This window comes from Volvox carteri, assembly GCF_000143455.1.
Source record: "Volvox carteri f. nagariensis unplaced genomic scaffold VOLCAscaffold_6, whole genome shotgun sequence".
NCBI classification, from domain to species: domain Eukaryota; kingdom Viridiplantae; phylum Chlorophyta; class Chlorophyceae; order Chlamydomonadales; family Volvocaceae; genus Volvox; species Volvox carteri.
The window spans coordinates 1,024,131-1,045,331 of NW_003307549.1; the positions used below are offsets into that span (position 1 = coordinate 1,024,131).

The 21,201-nt window shown below is 55.7% G+C and overlaps 1 protein-coding gene across 1 annotated transcript; it reads left to right on the plus strand.

Moving 5' to 3' along the window:
* Positions 1 to 5,520: 5,520 nt before the first annotated feature.
* Positions 5,521 to 20,858, plus strand: VOLCADRAFT_87681 (uncharacterized protein; the record flags this gene model as incomplete). Its single annotated transcript, XM_002947322.1, has 12 exons — positions 5,521 to 5,568; positions 7,854 to 7,964; positions 8,055 to 8,285; positions 8,377 to 8,592; positions 8,767 to 8,870; positions 14,174 to 14,339; positions 16,621 to 16,644; positions 16,781 to 17,134; positions 17,179 to 17,183; positions 17,359 to 17,714; positions 20,683 to 20,700; positions 20,785 to 20,858. The coding sequence occupies 12 exons, from the start codon at positions 5,521 to 5,523 to the stop codon at positions 20,856 to 20,858; spliced, it is 1,707 nt and encodes a 568-aa protein (XP_002947368.1).
* Positions 20,859 to 21,201: the final 343 nt, after the last annotated feature.

Here is a 21,201-nt window from a genome sequence, read left to right on the forward strand (position 1 = left end):
CCTTTTGGGTGAAGAAGCGTTGCAAGGTGTCGTGGTCTGTGCAGAGCATAAAGTGGCAGCCTTCGAGATAGCACTGGAACTTACGCACTGCGTGTACGACAGCAAGCAACTCCAGCTCGTGAATGGGGTAGTTGGCTTCATGACGGCTGAGCTTGCGGGACTCGAACGCCACGGGATGTAGGGCGCCGTTGCGTTCTTGAAGGAGCACAGTGCCAATGCCGAGGATGGAGGCGTCGGTATAAAGGGTGAAGGTGGCGTTGGTGCCGGTGTCTGGGATGATGAGAGCTGGGGCTGACATTAGGGCGTCGCGGAGGGCATGGAAGGCGGCGACGGCGTCGGCGGGTAGGACCTTGGGAAAGGGCTGGGTTGTTTTGGTGAGGGTGGTAAGAGGAAGGGCGATGCGGGCGTAGTCTTTGATGAAGCGGCGGTAGAACCCAGTGAAGCCTAGGAAGGCGCGAATGTCGGTGATGGAGGAAGGAATGGGGAAATTGGCAAGGGCGGTGAGCTTGTCAGGGTCTGTCGTGATGCCGTCGCGGGAGATGATGAATCCGCAGAACTTGGTGGTGGGTTGCACGAAAGAGCACTTGGAAAAGCGGACATGGAGGTGGTGGTCTTGAAGTGTGCGTAGAACGGCTTCCACGTCACGGCAATGGTCTTCAAAGGTGCGGGAGTAGATGAGGACGTCGTCGAGGTACACAACCGCACACTTGTTGCGGAAGGGGTGGAGGACGTCGTTCATGAGGGACATGAAGGTGGCGGGGGCTCCTGTAAGTCCGAAGGGAAGAACAAGCCATTCGTACAGACCATACTTACACCGAAAAGCCGTTTTATGCACATCGGGTTCGTGCACCCGGACTTGATGGTAGCCTGACCAGAGGTCCAGCTTGGTGAAATAGGCTGCGCCGTGCAGCTGGTCAAGGAGCTCGTCCACGCGCGGCAGGGGATACGCATTCTTGACTGTTAGCTGGTTGATTGCACGAAAGTCCACACAGAGGCGCAGACCGTTACCACCAGGTTTACGGGCGAACAGAATAGGGGCACCAAAGGGTGATGTTGACGGGCAAATCCAGCCACGGTCAAGGTAGTTCTTGAGCTGCTTGTCCAGTTCTTGAAGTTCTGCTGGGGACATGCGATACTCGCGCTGCTTAGGAGGCTGGGCGTCAGGGACCAACTCGATGTGGTGGTCGCATGGGCATGATGGTGGTAGACCCGATGGTTCTTCGAAGATGGTTGCGTAGCGCTGGAGGACAGACTGAAGGGCTGGTGGTACGGACGGGGAGGCGGTGGGTTGAGGGGGGGCTTCAGGGTCGACTTCGGGATCTTCGATGGGATGGAGGACACCCATGTAAACAGGTGGTGATGGGTTGAATGGAGCTCGCTTGCGAGGGTTGGTGGCATTGGGTGGTGGCGGTCGGGCGGCAGCTTGGCGAATGCATTTCTGCATGCGGGCGATGGAGACGAATTCAATCTGAAAAGCGGATGGGCAATACGAGGAATGTGGAATGACGGTGTCACCGATGGTGACGGTGTTGGTACGCCAGTCGATTTGGGGGTTGTTGGTAGTAAGCCAGGGTTTCCCAAGGATGGCGTCGTATCCGTCAAGGTCGAGGGTGAAGAAGGTGGTGCACTCATGGTGTGATTGGATAGCCAAGGGGGCGTTGGGAAGGGCGGAGGAACAGAGGGCGAGGTGTCCGTTGGCCAAACGAACACGTAATGACTGCGAAGCTGGAAGGTTGGCGGAGTGTAATTGGTGATGTTGGAGGAAGGAGTGGGCAATGAAGTTGCGGGAAGCACCAGAATCCAGGAGGACTCGGGCGGGATGGCCAGCTATGGTGGCATCGAAGACGATAAGGGTGGTGGAGAGATTGTCGGTGACGGACGCAATGCGACCTAGGATAGGCGGGATGAAGGGGCGTTCCACCGTAGACCTTTGTTCGTCTATCTGTGGAAGCGAAGCTTGAGGAGCGCGGTGGGGCTGGGGGGTAGGATGCTGTACGAGGGGGAAAGATGGTTGGGCTGGCTGGCTGACGGTTGGTGTAGGCGGAGGTGGGGAAGAGGCAGCGGATGTTGGAGTTTGCGAAAAACGAGCGATAAGATTAGCGACATTAGAGCGTGGTGATGGAGGGCGGTCCGATGGCTGGGGCGGCGGTGGGGGATGGGAGCTGGAAAAATGTTGGATGAGAGTTTTGACTGACGACGTGGATGATGTTGACGGATGGTTGGCGGAAGCGAATGAGGGATGGGACGAGGTGGAGACGGGATGAAGGGTGGTATCGGGAAGCAGGGTGGCGGATGTAGACGCGAGAGTAAAGGGGGCTGACGATGGTGGATCGTGGAGGACTACTACAGGCCAAGGGCTGGGACCCGGTTCTCCATACCTGGACGGGTCTGAAGAGGTGGGGCGGCAGACGATCTGGGTGCCGGCAGGGAAGCAGCGGACGATGGTCATGTGGCGGATGAGAGGGGCCCAAGAGGCTTGTGGACGATCAGGTAGGACAATGATGGCAGAGGTTTTGGGGTTGGCGGTCTTGGCGTCGAGGTAGCGGGCGACGATGGTGGAGGTGTTGTCGACAGGTGGCACCATCCATACGCACTCTCCTTCGATGTCGGTTGATAGGAAAGGTCGGGACGGTGAGAAAAAGGGTGAGAGCTGTGCAGTTAAGCCGAGGTCATCACAGTAGGCATCGACGGTAAATGGGCCGTACTGTGAATTGTATTCAAGAAAAAGCAATCGCGCGATTTTCCAATCGTTGCTTGCCTGGCATGCTCCCTTCGATGTCGAGGCTGCAGCTGCGTGAGCACGCTTGCGACCAACACGGCGGGCAGGCTTGCGGACGATTTGAGCTAGACATTGAACGTTGAACGCGGTTTCGGACGAGTGCACAGCAGATGACGTCGGCAGGCTGTGGCTGACCGTTTCTGCCGACGACGGCCTAAGAGCCAATTTAACGGGGGCCTGGGGAGCAGGAGCGGGTAGGGGATTTGTCGCTGATGTGCTGGGAGCGGCGGCCGTGGGAGCTGTTACTGAGGCAGGAGGGAGAACGACCGCGATGGCTGTGGTTGTCGTATTGGTGGTGGCTGCGTGAACATCGATCCTCGGAGGTGGAGGACGCGGAGGAGCGGGAGGGCGAGCGGGCAGGCGAGCGGGCAGGCGAGCGGGGCGGTTTGCGGCTGTTGTTAGCACCCTGAAAGGAGTGCCGGCGGGAGGAGTTGGGTTGGGAGATGGTGGTTGCTGCCAGGAGGCGACGAAGTTCCGGGCAGTGTTCCTTGGCGTGCGACTCGTCACCACACTGTAGGCAGACATGCTGGGCCATGCGCTGGAGGCGCAAGTTGTAGGGGACTCCGATGGTTTTGACGCCGCTCGGAAGAGGTAAGTTGCTGTGGTGCGGTGTGGTGGAGTAGACGTTGGCGGTGAGGTCCATAGGGTCGTCCCGGCGGACGTCTCGGAAGCTGCGTGGCGCGGTGTTGTAGTCAATGAGATGAGCATTGTGGCGCCCGGAAAAGATGCCCATCGCCAAGTCAATGATGATCTGCAGGGTCACATCAGTGCCGTATTGAGGAAGCCTTGCGTAGACTTCCTCACGGAGGTCCCTGTTGAGACCTTTCACGAAGTGAAAGATGTGGTCGAGTTCGTGACGGTGAGGAAGGTCGCCCATAAGGCGTCCGAAAGCGGCCACGTACGACACCAGAGAGTTCGGGCCTGAGCCTTGACGAATGGTGTCCATGCTGATCTGTGCCTGGAGGAGGCGATCGGGTCTGGGCGCGAGGGGCGTTAGCGCTTGAAGGACCGCAGTTAAGGAAGTAAAGGGGGTACGTTGGTGGCGGAGGAGGGTGTCCAGGGTAGGTCCTTCGATGGCAGACAGGGCGATGGCGACAGCAGGCGCACTGTCTTCATGCAGACCGCATACCGTAAAGTGGAGGCGGAGGCGGTTGGCCCACGAAGTGAGGTCGGCGTCCTTGGCCGTGGGGTTGAATCGGGGGGCTGGTCCGCACTGGTTGTTTGACGAATGATTCTCTAAGGCACGTACGGCAGCATGTGCAGCGACTTCTGAGATTCTATCCCAGGGGAGAGCGGCTTCGGACGTGGTGGGGGGCGCCGCGGGCGCGGGGTCGGTGGCGGCAGGAAAGGAAGGCGGAAACGGGAACTCGTTCGAGAGAGACATGGTTGAGGACGAAGATGAAGAGGACGAAGATGAAGTGACGAGGGCGATGACGAAGTGATCAGGGCGAAGGCGAAGTGATGAGGGCGAAGGCGAAGCGATGAGGGCGAAGGCGAAGTGATGAGGGCGAAGACGAAGACGGAGTGATGAAGGCGAAGAGGACGAAGACGAAGTGACGAGGGCGATGACGAAGTGATCAGGGCGAAGGCGAAGTGATGAGGGCGAAGGCGAAGCGATGAGGGCGAAGGCGAAGTGATGAGGGCGAAGACGAAGACGAAGTGATGAAGGTGAAGACGAAGTGTAGAGGCGAAGATGATGGCGCGATGGCGCGATGGCGCGATGACGACGAAGACGATGGCAACGACGATGAAGAGCTCGGCGAGGAGGATCACCTAGGCTCTGATACCAATTGAAAGGGAACCAGGCCGCTCCTAACAACTGGGAAGTGCAAGCTGACTTTACTGGCCGATATACTTGCGTAAGCACAGAAGATCGGGCTTTTCAATTTCAACTTAGACTTACAATGTTCGTAAAATGGTCCGCTTAAATAGTCATATTAGCGCGCCATTGTCTCACACGGAGAACCACAAGATCAAGCTCCACTAGCTCCGAAGTTACGACATGGTCTCAGAAGCGCGCGCTAACGAACTGCAAAACCTTACACCAATTGAGTTAATTATTGCTTTTCTTTGTAGCTTAAATTTTGCACAAAGCGGTCATACTTTGGTAGATGGAAACTGCGACTGCCGGACAGAGGTCACACATTTACATAATGCCAAATGAACGGACTACAGAAGCTGCATAGCTAAAGAAAAGTTATTGCTTTAACTAGTTTAGCAAAGAGCTTCACGCGCGGGCACCTCCGATTTCGACCTCAGGTTGGCCGATGATGATGACAGGACTTCTCGCTTTGTACCCATCCAAAAGCACCGAAACGCATAGGACTGTTGTGGAATCTAGCACATGCAAGACATTGCGTGGTCGACGTTAAGGGGGCGCATGATGCCCCGGCAGCGCTTTCTGGGCCTCCAGGAGCCCCAAAACGGATTGTCTAGGATTGATCCATTGCAGATAGATCGTAGGCGCTGGTCTGACGGTCATAGGGCTCATAGCAGCTGGATGGCTTTCAGACTGCCGGTCATGGGAACCCGGGAGGCGTGCTGTTGGTGGAGGGCAAACCAGGGCTGTCGGGTGACCGGCGGAGATGGATGGGTGCACCACCAATTGATATACACAGGGACGTATCCTAATCGGGGCGCTCGGCGGTACTCCGCCTGGAGCAAGCAGGTTCAACTCCTGCCGTCCTGTTCCTTTCATCATCCTCCCACAAAGAGTCCCGGGGACCAGTCGGGTGGTTATGATGATGCGGTGGCGGCTGCGGTGGTGGCGGTGGCCGCTGGCTATCACGGTGCGCCCGTCACCGCTGCGGCAGCGGCAGCAGCAACGACCAGCCTGGCGGCGCAGTGCAGCAGTGCAGGCCCCGGGTGGGGCTTGTACGGGAGGGGATATGGTGGGGACCAGTCGGGTAGCTACTAAGGTGGCCATGGGGGTTTTACGACCAGTGACAACGCTCTTTTTTGGTGGGTGAAACCCTGGAAGGGGTGCACCACGCACAGCAGGTCCCGGGTTAAGGCAGTGGATCTCAGGATCGAGGTGTAGTGGTGACGGGATCAGCAATGTTGCCAGTGTCGGCAATGTCTCTGAGTGGGGGTGTGGGCACGGAGGGGGGTGTAGGTGACACGTCCACAGCGGATTGGACAGGCGGGCTTTACTAAAATCTTAATTGGATACGGTGGGAGGGTGGTGAGCATGCCGATTGAAGTGGAGGCATGAGGACGACGGGCAGTGCTGGCTGACACGGACACAACACCGGTGCCAGCGGAACAATGTATGTGGGATGTGGCGGTTGGAAACAAGGAGTAGGCTCATGGCGGCTGCAATGAAACAAAGGACATGCAGACCCAGGCTGGGGACCTCCTGGCGGAGAAAGGCCCAAGACACACTGTAATGGGTTTTTTGGGTTTGCGCAACTTTGGGAGAAGAGAAAACAGGCAGGGCCTTCAGGCGTGGTTCAGTAGAGGGGGATTCCCCCGGCTGCCGCCACGCACATCACGAGCCAGGATAGGTGTGCCAAGACCTCAAGCGGGGTTTACAAAGGGGGGACCATTGGGGGTAGGCCTATGGGTCCACGGTAATCATAATTCACTCATGGCTCTCAATGGCAAACATGTAGGCCCGTGAGCTTAGCCATTTGCTTCATGTGAATCAATGAACAGGCTGTAATCCTGCGACTGCTCGCCTCTTTTTCACTCTACAAAGCGGCTCTTTCCTGCAATTGCGTATTCTTACACTGGTCTTACGTGGTATAGTGCTACTGTACCGGTTTCATCCACCGTCGCCCTGTCACTATGTCAGTGAAAGCACAGAGAGGTGGATAACCTTCACGGATTGGGATGCAAACGCAGTAGATAACAGGTGCCTTCTAAACTTTTTGTTATTTCCCCGTATCCTACCAATGAGACTAGTCCTCTGTCGTCTTCGCCCGAGGGTAAGCCACGGGAGGGCCGCAAGCTCTTCCGGATCTCTTCCTTAAATCCAGCCGGTCTAGGAGTGCGCTGTGATGTACAAGAATTGTGGGGGAATCTTTGCGGGAGGATGATGAAAGGAACAGGACGGCAGGAGTTAAACCTGCTTGCTCCAGGCGGAGTACCGCCGAGCGCCCCGATTAGGATACGTCCCTGTGTATATCAATTGGTGGTGCACCCATCCATCTCCACCGGTCACCCAACAGCCCTGGTTTGCCCTGCACCAACAGCATGCCTCCCGGGTTCCCATGACCGGCAGTCTGAAAGCCATCCAGCTGCTATGAGCCCTATGACCGTCAGACCAGCGCCTACGATCTATCTGCAATGGATCGATCCTAGACAATCCGTTTTGGGGCTCCTGGAGGCCCAGAAAGCGCTGCCGGGGCATCATGCGCCCCCTTAACGTCGACCACGCAATGTCTTGCATGTGCTAGATTCCACAACAGTCCTATGCGTTTCGGTGCTTTTGGATGGGTACAAAGCGAGAAGTCCTGTCATCATCATCGGCCAACCTGAGGTCGAAATCGGAGGTGCCCGCGCGTGAAGCTCTTTGCTAAACTAGTTAAAGCAATAACTTTTCTTTAGCTATGCAGCTTCTGTAGTCCGTTCATTTGGCATTATGTAAATGTGTGACCTCTGTCCGGCAGCCCCGAAATATCGTACGCTCCGAAGGCGGTCGATCAAACTTCGCAAAAACTAGGATTTCCAGGCGGAAATCAGCTCTTAAATGTAAGAAATGTAGTCATAAACGTAGGACATGAACGTCGCTCGAAAACGTGCAAGACAGGCAACCCTGCTTCAATGCGGGATGAAATCGCTAGCACCAAACGCTCCGGTGAGCGACCGAGCTGGATTTGCACCAGTTAGGCTTGATGATGCTGTTGTTGAGGCCCAGCGTGAGCGAATGGAGCCCGAGGAGGTTGCTAGGCGTGAGCGCAATGCGGTCAATGCTACGGCAGCCGGCGAGGCGAGGCTTGCGCTCACGCCGCAGCGTGGCATTCGACCTGTTGGACGTCCTCTTCAACAAATCCGCGGGTCAACCATGGCTCGGCTGCAGTTCGCACTGGCCCCTGGCTTCACCAGGCAAGTCATTGTGACGCCCGCTCAGGTGGCAACCACCACACCCAAGTCTACTGGTCCACGCGGCATGTACGCTCGATTCAGCAACGATGAAAAGCGGATGGTTGTGGAGTTCATCAGGGAGCGCTGTGCTGATTCGGTAAGCCCGCGATGTCAGGGTTCGGGTGCCGTAAGGATACGGTATACGGTATGGTACTTCATTCTAACCCTTGCTTGCCTTGTGATGCAGGTTGCCATGGGCATCAACTTCATGCACCGGGACCACAGCGGCACCTTTAACTCCGAGCACCCCTTGAAGGAGTCCACGGTCTCTGGCTGGCTGGCTAAGTACAAGGAGAACCCGACCATCTTTGGGGCTGGGGTTGCCACACCCGGCCGTGGCCGCAAAGCCTCCCTGCCGAATGATGCGTTCGCCGTGGCCAAGGCCGTGATCATGGAGATGGTGCTCAGTGGGCTCAACGTAAGAAGAATGGCCGCCTAGCCTGTGTTTGCTCTCGCTTACAGTCCCGAATTCACATTGACACCGTGCACAATCCCTTGTCCTTCTGTAGGTCACCTCAGGGACGCTGCATGAGCCTATAATCGAGAGGCTGCGGGAGGCCGGCTATGCCTACCTTCTGGCCGGTAGTGGCGGCACCTTTACGTGCAGTCGGGCCTGGATCCGCAAGGTCTGCAAGGGCCTGCACCTCTCCAACCGGGCTGCAACGTCTGCAGCGCAAAAGCTACCCGCCGACTGGGAAGACATTGCCCGGCTCTTCCTGCTGCAGGTACATCGCTGTGGATCCTGCCATGAGCATTAGAAACGGTAGCTGTTTGCACTGCCTCCTTTCCGTGTTCCCCGTTTGCCAATCATAGGCATTGATAGCCATGTCGTACTTCTCAAAAGCTTTTCGTACCTACCAACCCTGCTTCGGCCCTTCACCTCCATCCTTTCATAACAGATTGCCTACCTGGCCTTCAAGCACGCAATCCCGAAGGCGCTGGTCGTGAACGCGGATCAGACTGGCTGCAACATTGTGCCCGTCAGCAAGCGTACATACGGCAGGTCGGCCTGGATGACAAGCGCCAGATTACCATTGTGGTGGCGTCGGCGGCTGACGGTAGCATGCTACCACCGCAGGTCATCTTCCAGGTAGGGGTCTCTGAGGCCTACCCTTTAATAACCAAGTAAACCAAGTAGGAGATAGGATTACCTACTTAGGCCAATTGCTTAGCCGTTCTTGCATTTCGTACAGTCCCCTTTTGTCATTGGATGTGGTTCTGGCTGTTGTAGTCTTCAGACGACACAACCACATAATGGGGGCATCGAAAGATACCGATTGAGACAAGTGTCTTGAATAAGTAGTCATCAGTGACTCCACTTGGGCCTCGCGCCGATAAGGATTCCCAGTACGACTGGGCGGCACCGAATCCAGAAGCCATAGTTCGCAGGAACTACTCTCGCTCGGTCAGACGAAACTGGGACGCAGGTCCCAGCTTTACGTAAGTAAAACCCCCGCCCATACGTAGGTATGGACTTCCGCAGTGGTGCGGCATTAAGGTGGCGGACGACTAACAGTAGTCGCTTAGCCGCCATCGCCCATACACTTCCGCAGCAGTGCGGCACTTGAATGGCGGACGACTAACAGTAGTCGTGTTACCCGCCGGCGCCTATGGACTTCCGCAACAGTGCGGCATTTGGATGGCGGACGACTAACAGTAGTCGCTTAGCCGCCGCAGCTAACAGTAGCCGCAATTAAACTAATATCAGTATTAGTTAATACCTGTAATCACCAACCGCGGAATTGACGGGAGTTAGTTAGTAATATTGGAGTTTGGTAAATCGGAGTGGACGAGCTAACCACCGACAGTTAGGATTCGGCACCCAAACCGTTGCGGGAAACCTTTACAGGATACAACAACTATTCCCCCCCCCTAAAGGCGACGTCCCCGTCGCACACGGCTCGCTATGCAAAACAAGATTAGTAAAAACTAACTAACGCGATACCACCTGGGACTGCACCCTAAGACGAGCCGCATCGAGCAATGGTTTGAGGTCGGGGGTGAAGTTACGCGCCGGTTCCCAGCTGTTGTGTTCGGACGAATACCCAGCCCATTTGGCTAAGTATTCGTGCACCGTGCGCTTGCGCCTAGCCTTACCCGCGCGTCGAGTTCGATAGTCCAAAATTCGTTCCACTGCATACATGGTTTGCCTACCGGACAACCAAGTAGTAGGCGCGGCCTCTATAGCAGCAGGAGGCGCAGGCGCTTCAGGGATGGGCACAGACCCACGATATGGACGTACTAAGGACACGTGAAAAGTAGGGTGGACGCGCATTTCAGGAGGGAGTTCAAGTTGTACAGCAACCGAACCCACCATGCGCACAACAGGGTAAGGCCCAACCCAGCGAGGCAACAGCTTACGGGAACCTTCGGCCAGAGAACGCAGGTTCTTGGTGCTTAGCATGACCAGTTGGCCCTTGGTGAAGGTGACGTCCCGTTTGGACTTGTTGTAGTAGTCCGCTGCGCGCTGTTGGGCTGAGTCAAGGCATGCCTTAGCCTCTGTCAGTCGGGACACAAACGACTTGGCAAAGGTCTTAGCCGCGGGGACGTTTACGTCAAGTTCGCGCAAAACAGGCAGAACAGGATTGTAACCGTAATTTAGAAAAAAGGGGCTTTGACCAGTCGAGCGGCTAACGGCATTATTAATCGCGAATTCGGCCGCCGTCAAGCAGGTATCCCAGACAGAGGGTGTTCGACCCGCGAAGTTACGTAACATATCACCTAAAGTCCGGTTAGTTCGCTCGGTTTGGCCATCGGACTGGGGGTGGTAGGCAGTGGAAAGGTTTATGCGCATACCTACCAACTTCCCCAATGCGTCCCAAAATTTACTAGTGAATTGGCCACCACGATCCGAAACGACAGACTTGGGAACACCATGCAGACGCACAACGTTATCAAAAAATAAACGTGCAGTGTGCTCTGCGGTGCAGGATGACGTGGTGGGTGCAAGGTGAACCATTTTCGTCAGGCGGTCGACCAGGACCAACACCGCGTCATACCCCCCCTCAGTTTTAGGCAACGCCACAACGAAGTCCATGGAAACACTCTCCCAAGGGGCCGCAGGGACAGGCAAAGGCTGTAGCAATCCGTGGGGCTTACCAGAGATAGACTTGTTACGCTGGCATGAATCACAGGAGAGGACGTAATTCTCGGCATCCTTAGCCATCCGTGGCCACCAAAAAGAACGCCGAAGAATTTCGACCATCCGTGTGCAGCCAGGGTGACCCGCCAACGGACCGTCGTGGAAACGGGAAAGTAGCTCACGACGCAGGGAGTCGTCATTAGGGACGACGATTTGCCGATAAGAGCCTTCCCTGCGGAGCCAAAGACCGTCTTGCAAAAGGAGGTGACCCGTGTTATTAACGTCAGTAAACCAAGGGTCCGTAGCAATAGCAGCCTTAATACGCGCAGACAGATCGGAGGCCGAAACCGACCGCTCCAGGGAAGCGGTGCGACGAGTTGTAACAGACAGGATGGCGGAATGCAGCGAAGGATGCCGACTAAGAGCGTCAGCCACATTCAACGAGCCAGACAGATACTCCCAGTCGAAGTTAAACCGCGCGAAATATTCCATCCATCTAGCCTGCCGACGATTTAACGAAGGCACACCTTGGAGAAACGTAAGGGGCTTATGGTCAGTTTTCAGCGTAAAGGGCCTGCCTTCCAGGTAGCAGCGCCACTCTTTTAAAGCGTGTAAAACGGCAAGTAATTCCTGTTCCCCGGTGGTGTAACGGGTTTCAGCGCCCGAAAACTTCCTACTCGTAAAAGCCACGGGGCGGCCTTGCTGCAACAGAACAGCACCGGATCCGTAAAGAGAAGCGTCAGTCACTACCTCGACACGGAATGGCAACGAGTAATCGGGAAAACGGAGGATAATGTCGTCGGCGACCGCACGTTTTAACGCATCGAAGGCCTGCTGGCAATCAGCTGTCCACGCGGATGGCGACGAAAACGCACCCTTACGAGTCAGGTTGGTTAGCGGCGCAGCTATCACGGAATAACGCGCAATGAACTTACGAAAATAGTTCGTCAACCCCAGGAACTTACGAAGTTCCTGCAGAGAGGTGGGCGCCGGCCAATCCCGTACAGCAGCAGTTTTACGGGGATCCATCCGAACACCGTCGGCAGAGACGATGTGGCCAAGGTACTCCACCTGGGGTTGCGACCAATGGCACTTAGAGAGCTTCGCGTATAGTTTCTCACGCCGCAACACCTGGAGGACAGAACGCAAGTGCTGCAGGTGCTCTTCGCGCGTTTTAGAAAAGACCAGAAGATCGTCAAGATAAACAATCAGAAACTTGTCAATGAAAGGATGAAAAAGACGGTCCATAACGGCTTGGAAAGTAGCAGGAGCGTTAGTTAAGCCGAAACTAATGACCGTGTACTCAAAGTGACCAAACGGGGTGCGGAACGCGGTTTTCGGAATATCGGACTCGGAAATACGAATCTGGTTGTACCCTTGCTGGAGGTCAATCGAGCTGAAGAAGGCTGACCCGCGCAGCTTATCAAGCAGGTCGTCAACGCGCGGGAGAGGGTAACGATTCTTAACCGTCGTAGCATTCAACCCCCGGTTATCAATGCACATGCGTAGACTACCGTCTTTCTTACCGACAAACAGGATTGGCGCAGAATAGGGAGAAGTGCTAGGGCGGATCATACCCTTTTTCAGCAAGTCAGTAACCTGGCGCTTGACTTCGTCGAGTTCCAGAGGGCTCAGGCGGTACATCGGACGAGTCACCGGAGTTGCGCCAGGAGTCAGAGGAATCGTGTGATCGACTGGCCGAACAGGAGGAATCCCTGGAATTTCCTGAAAAACGTCGGAAAACTCGTTCAACAGGGATTGCAGCTCAGGGTCCGATGGGTCAGTAGCGGTAACGGCAGCGTTCAGTTGCAGTTTAGGCCGAACTAACAGACCATGCGCGCCCTTGCGAATAAGTCGCACTGCAGCTTTTCGACCTATGGGTTGAGGGGTGGTGTGCTGGCAGAGCGCGGCTACGGCGTAATGAACTTGCGGTTCCGACTGCGAGGTACCCTGTTCGGAAGGATCGCGCTCCACGGTAACAAAAGGCGCCTTATAAACGAGAGTCCCTTTGCGCAACCGCAGGGTGCACGACTCGAAACTAAGGACGCCCCCGTACCGCGAGAACGTAGAGGACCCTAAGATGTACGTGGCCGGAGCAGGCAACTCAGGCAACACGTACGGATGCACCGACAAACGCAAAGGTCCCACCGAAAGACGCAATGTAACCCGACCTAAGATAGCCTGCTTATCCCCATTCGCGAGCGTGACATGCGACCAGGAACAGGCACTAGGCGTCAACCCAAGCCGCTTCACCTCAGAGAGAGAGATAAAGTCGTCGCTGGCGCCAGAATCAGCGAGCGCGAGTAGAGTATCGCTGACGACGCGGACTTGGATAAGAGGCATCCTTGCACCTGGCAGAGCAGCAGACTGAGGAGAGAGCAGAAAAGCCGAAAGACGAGGTGAAGTGTCACGCAAAGCAACAGCGGGTCGCGGGGGATCATACCAAACGTCAAAGGCAGATGTTGACCCGGGAAACGGCACAGGCCGACCCTCCAGATCGAGCCCGTTGAACAGCGGTGTCCTGGGACTAAACTGCAGAACGCGCTGCATCCCGGCCAGCAGGGCCGAAGCACAGGTTGCGGTGTGGGTAGGTGTAATAACGCACGCTGCAGTTTCCGAGTGCTGACGTTTGCAGAGGTGGTACGCAGTCAGCTGCGCCTGCAACTCTGAAATAGAAGAGGGGAGGAAGAGAACCGTATGCCCACGTAGGTCGTTAGCAGAGAGAGACTGGGAACGCGGCACAAGCGGATTACACAAAGCATCCCCGTCACTCTTCGCAGAACGAGCATCAAACGTCAGCTTTCGTCCAATAGCTCGCTCAACCTGCGCTAACACAGAGGGCAGCAGTGCCCTGGAAGCCCGCATGGCAGGCAGCTCGGTCTCTACTTCTAACCCAGGAGGAGTCCCCTCCTCAGCGGCCTGGGCAACCCCCTACTTCTTCTTGGGCCACAACGGGCAAACCCCCGTCGAATGGCCATCCCCACAACGCATGCACTTATTCCTCTTCCTGCGCTCCTCCAGCTCTGCCTTAGTGCAGCAATACTTCTCTAGCCACTGGTCGTCGTCACGTTTGCGTTTCTGTCCCATCGGCTGACTAGGCCCGGCCTCGGAAGGACCCTGATTACTTCTAGGACCTTTTTGCTGCCACCGGCGCTGTTCCCGGGGACCCCCCCTCGGCTTACCGGCACCCGGGGCGGCAACTGTGCCACCCTCTCTGCGCTCAGGACCCCCGACAGCGACAGCAGCGCGAGGATCGGGTGCCGGCGCCTCAGCAGGGGCGCCAACCGGGTCCAGCTCCGGGGCCTGCGAAAAGAGGGCATTAGCACGGGGAGCAGAACGAGAAACTTGCTTTCGGGCATGGTGGCGCATTTCCACGCCCAAAGCAAAACGGTAAAGGTGGTTGTAAGAGGAAAACGGCATTCCTAAAAGGTCGGTAGCGCATTCGCCTATGAGTTCTTCAGATAGTCCGCGTTGAAACCAGAAAATTCTTTCTCCTTCTGTGAAGTCCGCAATAGGCGTAATAAGTGCCTCGAAACGCGACTGGTAGGAAGAGACGTTCTCGCCAGGGCGCATACGGTACGTACCACTCGCAAGAACGGAACGAGCCTCCACGTCGCGGGGCACGACTTCAGGAGCAAAACGGGCAAGTAACGCAGTAAACAGCTCGTCCGAAGTGAACGAAATCCGTGCCGTTGACCACTGATCATACCAGGCTTTGGCGGCACCGTCCAAAGCGTTGGCGATGAACAGGCAACGAACCGGCTCCCGATCACCACCTCGAACCAGCTGGAGATACTGCTCAACATCCCTAACGAATGCACGCGTACTAACCGCCGTAGCACGACCTAAATCACGAGTTCGAGGGTCGGTAGAAAAATTCAACCTAGGTACTGGGACGGAAAGTCTAAGTACCTCGACGTCCTGCACCGGTAAGGATGCAGCAGCCGTGGGAGCCCTTTCTGCGCCGCCAGCGCCGTGTGCGGAGGAGGCTACAAGCATCGGCGGTGGCGGAACAGCGGCGATAGGTGTGGGATCCTGTGCTACAGGAGGCACTGGGATAGCGGCAGGGTTAATAGGAACTACCGGGGCAGCGATAGGGACTGTCCGTGCGGGACCACCCTCAACGACTACATCCGGCGGACCCCAGCGATTTCGCCTAACCCCGTCCGCTACGTTCCAGGAAGGGGGAACTACACTTAAAGCTCCCTGCTGACCATCCCCGAGGACAGGTAGAGGCGCGTTTCCGGAGTTGGCAGGCAACATGACGAAGCGATCCAACCCGAAAAGCGAAGTAAAAGAGGTAGCTAAGGTAACCCTACCGAAAAGTAAGACTTCCTCAGCACAGCGATGGACTGCCTCGATTGCTTGCAATGCACCACGGGAGAGGTGCACAAGCTCGCGCAAGCGAGGGATCGCAGCAGAGGTAGGGATAGCAGAACCCGCTACGACGAGAGGGCCTGCAAATCTAAAAACAGTTAGGGGAGCGAAATCTAAGGTTACTTCACTAAAAGGTAGGACGAATCTACCAACCCGCGGATGCGGCGGCAGCCATCACCGCATTGCCGAGGTCAGCAGCGAAAGTCGCCAAGGGGCCGAAATCTTCCGAATCAGCCGATGTAACCTCTTCACTAGGGAAGTTCATACTAGTGCCAAATGAAAGAAAGAGTGCGGAAGCGGAGATGAGACTGGTCCGTAAGGAACCCGTCTCGATACCAGATTTGTTGTAGTCTTCAGACGACACAACCACATAATGGGGGCATCGAAAGATACCGATTGAGACAAGTGTCTTGAATAAGTAGTCATCAGTGACTCCACTTGGGCCTCGCGCCGATAAGGATTCCCAGTACGACTGGGCGGCACCGAATCCAGAAGCCATAGTTCGCAGGAACTACTCTCGCTCGGTCAGACGAAACTGGGACGCAGGTCCCAGCTTTACGTAAGTAAAACCCCCGCCCATACGTAGGTATGGACTTCCGCAGTGGTGCGGCATTAAGGTGGCGGACGACTAACAGTAGTCGCTTAGCCGCCGTCGCCCATACACTTCCGCAGCAGTGCGGCACTTGAATGGCGGACGACTAACAGTAGTCGTGTTACCCGCCGGCGCCTATGGACTTCCGCAACAGTGCGGCATTTGGATGGCGGACGACTAACAGTAGTCGCTTAGCCGCCGCAGCTAACAGTAGCCGCAATTAAACTAATATCAGTATTAGTTAATACCTGTAATCACCAACCGCGGAATTGACGGGAGTTAGTTAGTAATATTGGAGTTTGGTAAATCGGAGTGGACGAGCTAACCACCGACAGTTAGGATTCGGCACCCAAACCGTTGCGGGAAACCTTTACAGGATACAACATGGCTGCACTTTATTTTTCTTAGGCCTCTTGTTGCCATTGGTGTACCGTACCGTTACTGTACGGTGCCAACACTGGGTAACAAAGCCTTTTATCCCCACTCATGTCCATCACAGGGCGGCACCAAGCGCTTGCTTCCTCCCCAAGATTGCAGCAAGGGCCTGATGGACATCGGGGCGCACCTGGCGTTCTCTGGTCCAACCAGAAGCTGATGGAACAGTGGGTGGAGTTGGTGCTGCTGCCCTACCTCCAGCGCACCAAGGAGCGGCTTGGGCTGCCGCCTGACCACCCCTGCATGCTCATCATCGACTGCTGGCAGGTGCACCTGTCAGAGGCCTTCCAGGTAAGGGGGAGGCCGAAAGTTTCGCGAACCAAAAGGATGTGTATGGTGCTGTGCTGCCGGCCAGGGATACCCACATCCTATCCCACTGCCCTGGTACTGCACTAAAGCTGCCTTTCCACCGTCCTTGGCTTTGCAGGCCCACCTCAAGTGCAAGTGCCCCGGCATCCTGCTCAAGTATGTGCCAGCCAACTGCACCTCCAAGCTGCAGCCAGCAGACACGGGCCTGCAGAAGCCACTCAAGGATGCTATCCGCAATGAGGCAAGCAAGGCCTTCCGGTGGCAGCTGGAGTCGCAGTTCAACAGCAGCGTTGCCCCCCAGGATGCTGTGCTCAACCTGCACACATCCGCCATGAAGCCGCTCGTCTGCAGCTTCATCCTCGCCGCCTGGCTCTACCTAATAAGCCAACCCCAGATCGTCCTGCATGCCTGGGACAGCGCAACACTCTCGAAGGCGTGGGACCAGGATACCATCGACCAGGCGGCCCGGAAGGTGCTCAGTGAGGGCAAGGCAGCACTCTTCCCACCACCACGCAGCACCCGTGAGGCAGGCGCCGTCGCCACAGCGGCCACCACGGATATGCTGGGCCTCACCGCCACCACCGCTGCTGCTGCTACTGCCGCCATCACCCCCGTCACCACCAACCCCGCGGCGGAGGATGATGATGACACCACCGACCCCAGCCGCTATGCCATTGTTGACGATGACGATGACAGCATGCTTGAGCGTGTACTTGAGCACGTCACGGAGCTGGATGCAAAGTTCAGCATGCTACCAGCAGACAAGGTGGAGGCCATGCGTGCAGCAATGGCTGCCAAGCGGGCGGCCAAACTTAACGAGCAGGCCAAGCGGCAGGGCGGTGTGAAGGGCGGCCGGACCAAGCAGGGCAACAAGCACGGCCGGGGGACGAAGCGTGCAGAGCCGGAGGGTAGCAATGAGGAGATGGAGCACGAGGAGGATGAGCCAGAGCCCAGCAGCAGCGAGGAGGAGAGCGAGGAAAGCGAGGCTCCATCCGATTGCGAGGATGAGGGGGACGTGGATGGGGATAAGGGGGAGGAGAGCGAGGATGAGGGTGAGGTCCGGGCGCTGGTGAATGCTGTTCGCAGCAGATCAGGGCGGGCAAGCGTTCGGCCGCTGCACTACCAATAGATGAGCATAATGTGAGGTGAGGGGTGGTGGTTCCTGTTTGGTGCATCCAGCTGCACCGTAATGCTTTTTTTCGGCATAATGTGAGGTGAGGGGTGAGGGTTCCTGTTTGGTGCATCCAGCTGCATCGTAATGCCTTTTACGTCGGGGTTTCAGCCACATGAAGACACGTTTCAGTAGCAACCACCCAAACACTGTATTGGCCCGGCCGGTTGGTTATTAGGTCGTTGCCACTGGTACTGAACTGTACGATCGGTCCAGAATTTGCTAGGGCGTTTCCAAAGTGCGAAAATGGTGAGAGACCATGAGCCTAAGGGTTCCCGGTGGAGGGAGACTGACTGGAAGCTGCAGTTTGAAAAGCCCCGAAACTTTGGAAGGGGCCCCGAAATTTTGTATCATGCCCGCAAAATCTTGTCCGGCCTTCCCCAAAATTCAAAGAGCACGTACAAATTTCAGCAAGTTTTTTGACCCCTCCCCGAACAAAGCGATCACGAACTATAAGTAGCACTACGGTACTTAGACTTTCCGTCCCTGTTCCTAGGTTGAACTTTCCTTCCGAACTTCAACCTCGCGACTTAGGTTGGGCAGCAGCAGGTAGTATGCGCACATTCGTTAGGGATGCGAAGCAGTATCTCCAGCTAGTTCGGGGTGGTGATCGGGAACCGGTTCGTTGCCTGTTCATCGCCAATGCTTTGGACGGTGCCGCCAAAGCCTGGTATGATCAGTGGTCAACGACACGGATTTCGGGTGTGATTCGTCCTAGCACTTCTCCGTACTCTGCACCCATCCTGTTTGTGGGTAAGAAAGATGGTAGTCTACTCATGTGCATCGATTACCGGGGTTTGAACGCTACAACCCCGGTAATCGATGCACATGAGTAGACTACACTACAACCGTTAAGAATCGTTATCCCTTGCTGCGTGTCAATGACTTACTCGATAAGCTGCGCGGTTCCGCTTACTTTAGCTCGATTGACCTTCAACAGGGGTATAATCAGATCCGCATTGCTGAGTCAGATATCCCGAAAACTGCCTTTCACACCCCCTTCGGTCACATCGTCTCTGCCGATGGATGGATCCCCGTAAAACTGCTGCTGTACGGGATTGGCCAGCGCCCACCTCTCTGCAGGAACTTCGTAAGTTCCTGGGGTTGACGAACTATTTTCGTAAGTTTATTGCGCATTATTCCGTGATAGCTGCACCGCTAACCAATCTTACTCGTAAGGGTGCGTTTTCGCCCCCTGCCGCAGGCTTTCGATGTGTTAAAGCGTGCGGTCGCTGACGACCTTATCCTCCGCTTTTCCGACTACTCGTTGCCGTTCCGTGTCGAGGTAGTGACTGACGCTTCTCTTTACGGATCCAGCGCTGTTCTGTTGCAGCAAGGCCGCCCTGTCGCCTTTACAAGTAGGAGTTTTCGGGCGCTGAAACATGTTACACCACCGGGGAACAGGAATTACTCGCTGTTTTACACGCTTTAAAAGAATGGTGCTGCTACCTGGAAGGCAGGCCCTTTACGCTGAAAACTGATCATAAGCCCCTTACCTTTCTCCAAGGAGTGCCTCCATTAAACCTTCGGCAGGCTAGATGGATGGAATATTTCGTGCGGTTTAATTTCGACTGGGAGTACCTGTCTGGCTCGTTGAATGTGGCTGACGCTCTTAGTCGGCATCCTTCACTGCATTCCGCCATCCTGTCTGTCACGACTCGTTGCTCGTTGCACCGCTTCTCAGGAGCGGTCGGCTTCAGCCTCCGATTCTGTCTGCGTGTATTAAGGCTGCTATTGCTATGGACCCTTGGTTTACTGACGTTAATAACACGGGTCACCTCCTTTTGCAAGACGGTCTTTGGCTCTGCAGGGAAGGCTCTTATCGACAAATCGTCGTTCCTAATGATGATTCCCACGACGGTCCGTTGGCGGGGCACCCTGGCTGCACACGGATGGTCGAAATTCTTCGGCGTTCTTTTTGGTGGCCGCGGATGGCTAAGGATGCCGAGAATTACATCCTCTCCTGTGATTCGTGCCAGCCCAACAAGTCTACCTCTGGTAAGCCCCATGGACTACTACAGCCTTTGCCTGTCCCTGCAGCCCCTTGGGAGAGTGTCCATGGACTTCGTTGTTGCGCTGCCCAAAACTGAGGGGGGATATGACGCAGTGTTGGTGATGGTTGACTGCCTGACGAAAATGGTCCACCTGGCACCCACCACATCATCCTGCACTGCAGAGCACACGGCACGTTTGTTCTTTGACAACATTGTGCGCCTGCATGGCGTTCCCAAGGCTGTCGTGACTGATCACGGTATACGTAGCCAGTTCACTAGTAAATTCTGGGACACCCTGGGGAAGTTGGTAGGCATGCGGGTAAATCTTTCTACTGCCTACCACCCCCAGTCTGATGGTCAGACCGAGCGTACCAATAGGACCCTAGGCGATATGTTGCGTAATTATACTCTTATACTCTTACCCCAAAGGTGGATGCCCGGGTGGGCGAAAAGCCTACCAGCTGAGTAAAAAGAAAATCCTCCATCTCGGACGGGGACTGACGAAATGTCACAATGACAAGTTGGGTGTCAGCTTCAAGGAAGCCAGAAAAAGGGCGGGGCCCCTCTGCATCCGTACAGGCAGGTAGCAATCGACATCCGGGTGCATGCCATGCTGTAAAGGTCAGACGATACAACCACATAATGGGGGCATCGAAAGATACCGATTGAGACAAGTGTCTTGAATAAATAGTCATCAGTGACTCCACTTGGGCCTCGCGCCGATAAGAATCCCCAGTACGACTGGGCGGCGCTGTATCCAGAAGCCATAGTTTGCAGGAACTACTCTCGCTCAGTCAGACGAAACTGGGGCGCATGTCCCAGCTTTATGTAGGTAAAACCCCCGCCCATATGCAGGTATGGACTTCCGCAGCGGTGCGGCATTAAGGTGGCGGACGACTAACAGTAGTCGCTTTAGCCGCCTGCAGCTAACAATAGCCGCAACGCGCCCATATGCAGATATGGACTTCCGCAGTAGTGCGGCACTCGAATGGTGGACGACTAACAGTAGTCGCTTTAGCCGCCGCAGCTAACAGTAGCCGCAAGTAAACTAATAGCAGTATTAGTTAAAACCTGTAATCACCGACCGCGGAATAAACAGGTGTTTGTTAGTAATATTGAAGTTCGGTAAATCGGAGTGGACGAGATAACCACCGACAGTTAGGATTCGGCGCCCAAAACCGTTGCAGAAAACCTTTACAGGATACAACATGCCGCATGGACATTCGGGTGCATGCCGCATCGCATGGACAGTACGGCAGACCGCAAACGGAGCCGTTGCTTAACATATGAAGTTCGGTGCTGTCTGTGATGTTTAGGTCTTGAAGCACCAGCGGCTACAGGAAAGCACCCCACTGCCGCATGGCTTTGTAATAA